Raw genomic sequence first — 4,684 nt, forward strand, 5'->3', positions numbered from 1 at the left:
ATTCCTGCTTTTCCTTTTCTGTCTTGCCATGTGCTCTTGCAGTAATAAATTAATTTAGCTCTGTCCCGGTCTTTAAAGTCAGTTGTAATAAATCACAGGCTTTGACAATTCACCTTTCAGTTGGGGAAAGGCATAATCAATCTGAATTTAGATGGGCTAATAAAACAGTGCAATATTCTGGGATAAATATACTGTCAGATGTAAACAAAACTTATGAGGTGAATAACCTCAGCCTGAGAATGCACTAGTAAAATGGAAAGGCCTCTGCATGGTACAGTGAAACAAAAATGAATGTCCTTCCAAGGATAATTTATTTGCTTATCTGCTTTTAATAATTGTCTGGATTAGATAGAACAGATGGTTAGTGGCTTCATCTGAGACCTTGAGCTCCTGAGTAGGAAGGAAGATGTTAACACAGTGATGCATTTACCAGGACCAGAAAGGCTGTGGCCCTTGGTTAGTGCCATTTTGTGCTGTGTGTGTTCATCTGGAGGTGAATGTAGTCGTGATCACACACTGTCCCACTTGTCTTCTCCATGCTCCAGATCTGAGCTGCTCTCTCAGAGAATGGAGATAGGCTGACTGACGTTAGATTACATTCCTGAACGTCACATGGAGCAGATCTATGTCAGCAGAGCTGATTGTGCAGACAGCTCCCTGCCCCTTATTCCTGAAGGTCTCGGATATGGGCAGGAATCAGCCTCAGAACTAGAGAGGTTTTTATGGCACAGGCAGCCTGTGCTTACCTTAACTGCTTTCCTTGGGTATGGGGTCCCACAGCCATTTCCTCTCCATCACCCCAGTCTGGATGCATGGCTACTGTGTGATAGGGGAAGGCAGCTGGAAAAGGCAGTAGCCTGTCCTGGCAGGTTGTAGGCTTGGTTGCTGAGACCAGTTTTCTGTTTATGTCTTGCAGCTGTACCATTTGCAATGCAGTAGCCAGGACTACGGGGGGAGGAGAGGAAAGGTAGTGCTGACATAATACAGGTTGAGATGATCATATTATGTCAGCACTACCAGGCATTTTCTGCCTGATCTTTATGGAACTGCATCTGTACGTGCCGTGCAGGTGAATTTAAAGTTAAACACCTTAACATTCGAAGTATGCTCAAATTAAGGCTATTGGCTGTGGGATTCAGCTCAGAGACTCCAGACAGAGCTCTGTAGTCAAGAAGCAGGCTTGTGGGCTGAATGCTGTGTACACGACTCTTCCATTTTCCATGACTGAGTGATTGCTTGTCTGGTTTATGTACATTTCATGCAGTTTAGCTGTTATGTTGCTACTGCAGATACGAGGCTGCCAGCCTTTTGAAAATGGGTAACTATGGACTGACTCATAAGCTTGATTTTAGGCAAGCATCTTCAATATGCAACCTGATTTTTCAAAACAACAAGGAGAGCAGAAGTGCCAGAGGCTCTGTCCTCTTGGAAATGGGGCCCTGGCTTTAGGATCTCACTTGTCTAGAACTTTGACCTTAAATGTACATTACCCCTACACTTGGGTGCTGGATGGGAGTTACACAGCCAAATGCATTCTTTAAACAGGATATTACTCAGAGGTGCCTATCAGATGGGAGTCCGTCTGCTTTATTCAGTTCTCTATTTAATCAAGACATACTTAACCTGAACGGTGCTTTATTAGGCTGTTTCCCAAGGCACCAGATTAGCATAATGGTATTAAATAGTGGTGACTTCTGCCTAATCAGGGCAGAAAGGTAATGTGTGTGCTTCTTCCCTTGCAGGACCTGGTCTGCTCAAGCTCCGTGGAGGTGGCTTGGAAGGTGTTGATGACTCTAAGGACCTTCCTGGAAAGAAATGAGGATGTCCTTGTCTGTGACCTCCTCCGGAGTCGGTTCCTACAGATTCTGCAGCAGCTGCTGGTAGAGAGCAGCTCAGCCTCCTTACAAGGTGACTCCCCTCTTGGTCTTGCTGTAAGATCAACTAGCAGGGTTGATGGCTGAAGGGATGCAGTCTGGGATAAAGTGTTTTTGAACTGCTGATGTAGCTTCAGTACTTATCTGCTTGAGGAAATTTATGGACAGAACTGTGCTGGTTTAGTTTCCTTCTCCAGAGATTCTTGTTTTGAAGTGAGAGGGTCTTTTTCTGATTTAGGTTGTTCTGGCTTCAAACTGTGATTGTTAAACCGAGGCGAGGTTTTCTTATACTGTTGTAAGTGTTCAAGTGGAGAGCTGTACTGGTAAATCTCCCAGCTTGAACAGGGGCTCAACTGGTGACTGAAAGACATCCTCCTTTTTGCCTCTTCCCTGTGCAGAACAGCTTGATGTGCCTGAGTACACTTGGTTCCCAGGGCCCAGGGCCCAGGAGCAGAGATTGTTTGAATCATTCATGATATTGATCTCCAAACAGCAACTGTGGTATTACCAGATCTCATAATTCTATTAAATCTCTCAAAGACTTAGCAGGGTTGTGACTGAGGCAAATCCCTCTGTTTTCCTACTAGCCCTGGCTGTGGAGTTGGGACTGTTGTCCCATCATGAACAGTACTGTGCAAAGCAGTCTGTGACCTTGAACTGGAAAAAGGGAGCAATGCTAGGATGTCCTTGGCTCCCCTGGGATAGGGGCCCAGCACAGCTTTTGCTCATCCCTGAGGGGGCTGCTGACACTTGTAACAACTTTGCTCTGTTTGGGGTGTTTTGCTGTGTGGCAGCTGGGATGGAAGCAACAAGAGGGAAAGTGTTTTTGACTTGCCTCCAGCAAAGTCAGTAGGCTGGAGAAGAGGGAGGTTGAAAGCAGGAGCATGGTAGAGCATGAGGCTACAAGGTTATGGATAAAGAAGGCAATGTTGGTATCTGCCAGATCTGATCTTGTTTGGAATTGTGCATATTTGGAGTTGTGGTGTCCCTCTGTCACTGATCTAGGGGTGCCAGGGGCTGTGGGGAGGTAGAGTGTCCGTTTTCTGTTGCGGGTATCAAACCTATTCCTCCAAACCGCTGGTGATGGAGACAGGAGGCTGGGCTTGAGGGGCTTTTGCAAGATTAGAGCCCTTCTGCTGTGTCTAATATCCCCAGCTCCTCTTCATACTGCATCTTTGAACTCATTAGCTGAGTTACTGGCAACCCCATCCAGAAAGCCAAACACCAGATGTGCTCTGGAGACGCGACTTCCTTGTCTCCCAGCACACAGGCAGCTCTTTGTGAGGTCTGGGGCAGATACGTCCAGGGGATCTGCATCCCTGTTCAAACAGTATCCTGCTCTTAGACAACAAGAAGGCCCATCAGTGGGACTCTATCAAGAATATGTTAACATTAAAGACACCCGTAAATGTTTCCTCCTCAAAACTGAAAACTCCTGAGCAAAGGCATGCGAAGACATGTGAAGATGTTTTCTGGAAGCGATAGTTGCTTGCTGTAGGTATGGCTATATACAATGCAAAACCTTTACCTGTTTACAGGGCTGCAGAAGAATGAATAGACTTGGGGGGGGGGTTGCTCTGGGGAGCTGGTGGTCTGAGCAGCTCCACTCTACTCGCGTACAGACCGGCCGTTTGGGGCTCTCACCTCTGCTCTGGTCTCTGCTCTGCCCTGTGGGGTGTGATGGACAGCATTTTCTGGCCTCACAAGGTGCTGGAGAACAAACGCTGTGCAGCAGAGCGCTCTGGGTGCTGGGCTGCTGTCAAAGCATGGGCTGCCAGTGATGGTCAAGTAGATGGGAAGAGGGCAGTCTGCAAAGGGCTGGTGACTTCTGGCTTATTAGAGGTCAAATTCAATGTGCAGTGACCATGCCCCTTACATGGTTCACTAAGGGTCTAAAAGACACTAGCCTCCTTTTCCCCCCTCTTTTCTAGTTGTTTCTAGAACGGTGTTGGCAGGATCCAGCGTGTAACTCGGGCCAACCCACAGTGGCAGAAAGGGGGCCTGATCCAGAGGGGACTGTCAAGATGAGAATTAAGTTGGGAGCGTGTGCGTGTGTGTGTGTAAAGGGGGAATACTTCCTCCCCTAACCCATCCTCATTCCTGAGCTGGAAAATTAACAATTCTTGCCACGCTTTAAGGTACAACAGTTTAGAGTTCACTGACAAGCTAAGCTTGTGCCCTTCTTAGCTAACAGGAACCTGCCTGTTTTGCTGAGCCTCCTTTTCCTGGTGCAGCTGCGGAGCAAGGGTGTGAGGGAGCTGGATAGCACAGACTTCAAACTGCTTCACCAGGGTAAGTCTGTGTGTCCATCTTCTCCCAGGGGGCTTTGATCTGTGCTTGTTAATTGTTCCATAAGATGATTAGGGGCTGGCTCTTTGTCCTTTGAGAGAAGGTGTACCTTGTGTTACAGTTATGGTTGCTTTGAGATACTTTCATAGCCAGAGCATTGTAAAGAGCCCTGGTTACCAGTTCAGTCAACAAAACCCAGGTTCTCTGCTTCTTGCTTTTACAATACATTTGTTGTCTGAAACCTCACAAGGTGGCCAAAGTATTCTCCTGGCTGTGACATGATTTCAGGGTCTGTGACTGTTGTTGACTTGGCACATGACAGTATTGTTGATGTGCTTCCTGAAACATCCTTCCCTGTCCACACTTGCTAACACACTCCTGTGTGGTTCAGGACACAATGGTGTCCTGTGAACCAGCCATCAGGAGCCAGCAGCCTAGTGAACCTGGGCTCTCCCTGGAGTGTGAGTCCAGAGTATATGGGTCCCAACCAGCTGCAGGACTTGCTCACTCCATCCCAGAGG

At 47.4% G+C, this 4,684-nt stretch overlaps 1 protein-coding gene across 1 annotated transcript in view; it reads left to right on the forward strand.

The window, feature by feature from the left end:
- Nucleotides 1-4,684, forward strand: part of MEI1 (meiosis inhibitor 1) — a 37,853-nt gene that overhangs the window by 20,888 nt on the left and 12,281 nt on the right. Inside the window, 2 exon segments of the mRNA XM_009321987.1 lie at nt 1,743-1,908; nt 4,062-4,166. Coding sequence (XP_009320262.1) covers nt 1,743-1,908; nt 4,062-4,166 — 271 coding nt within the window.

The sequence above is a fragment of the Pygoscelis adeliae genome, unplaced genomic scaffold, assembly GCF_000699105.1.
Source record: "Pygoscelis adeliae isolate BGI_AS28 unplaced genomic scaffold, ASM69910v1 Scaffold60, whole genome shotgun sequence".
Lineage (NCBI taxonomy): Eukaryota > Metazoa > Chordata > Aves > Sphenisciformes > Spheniscidae > Pygoscelis > Pygoscelis adeliae.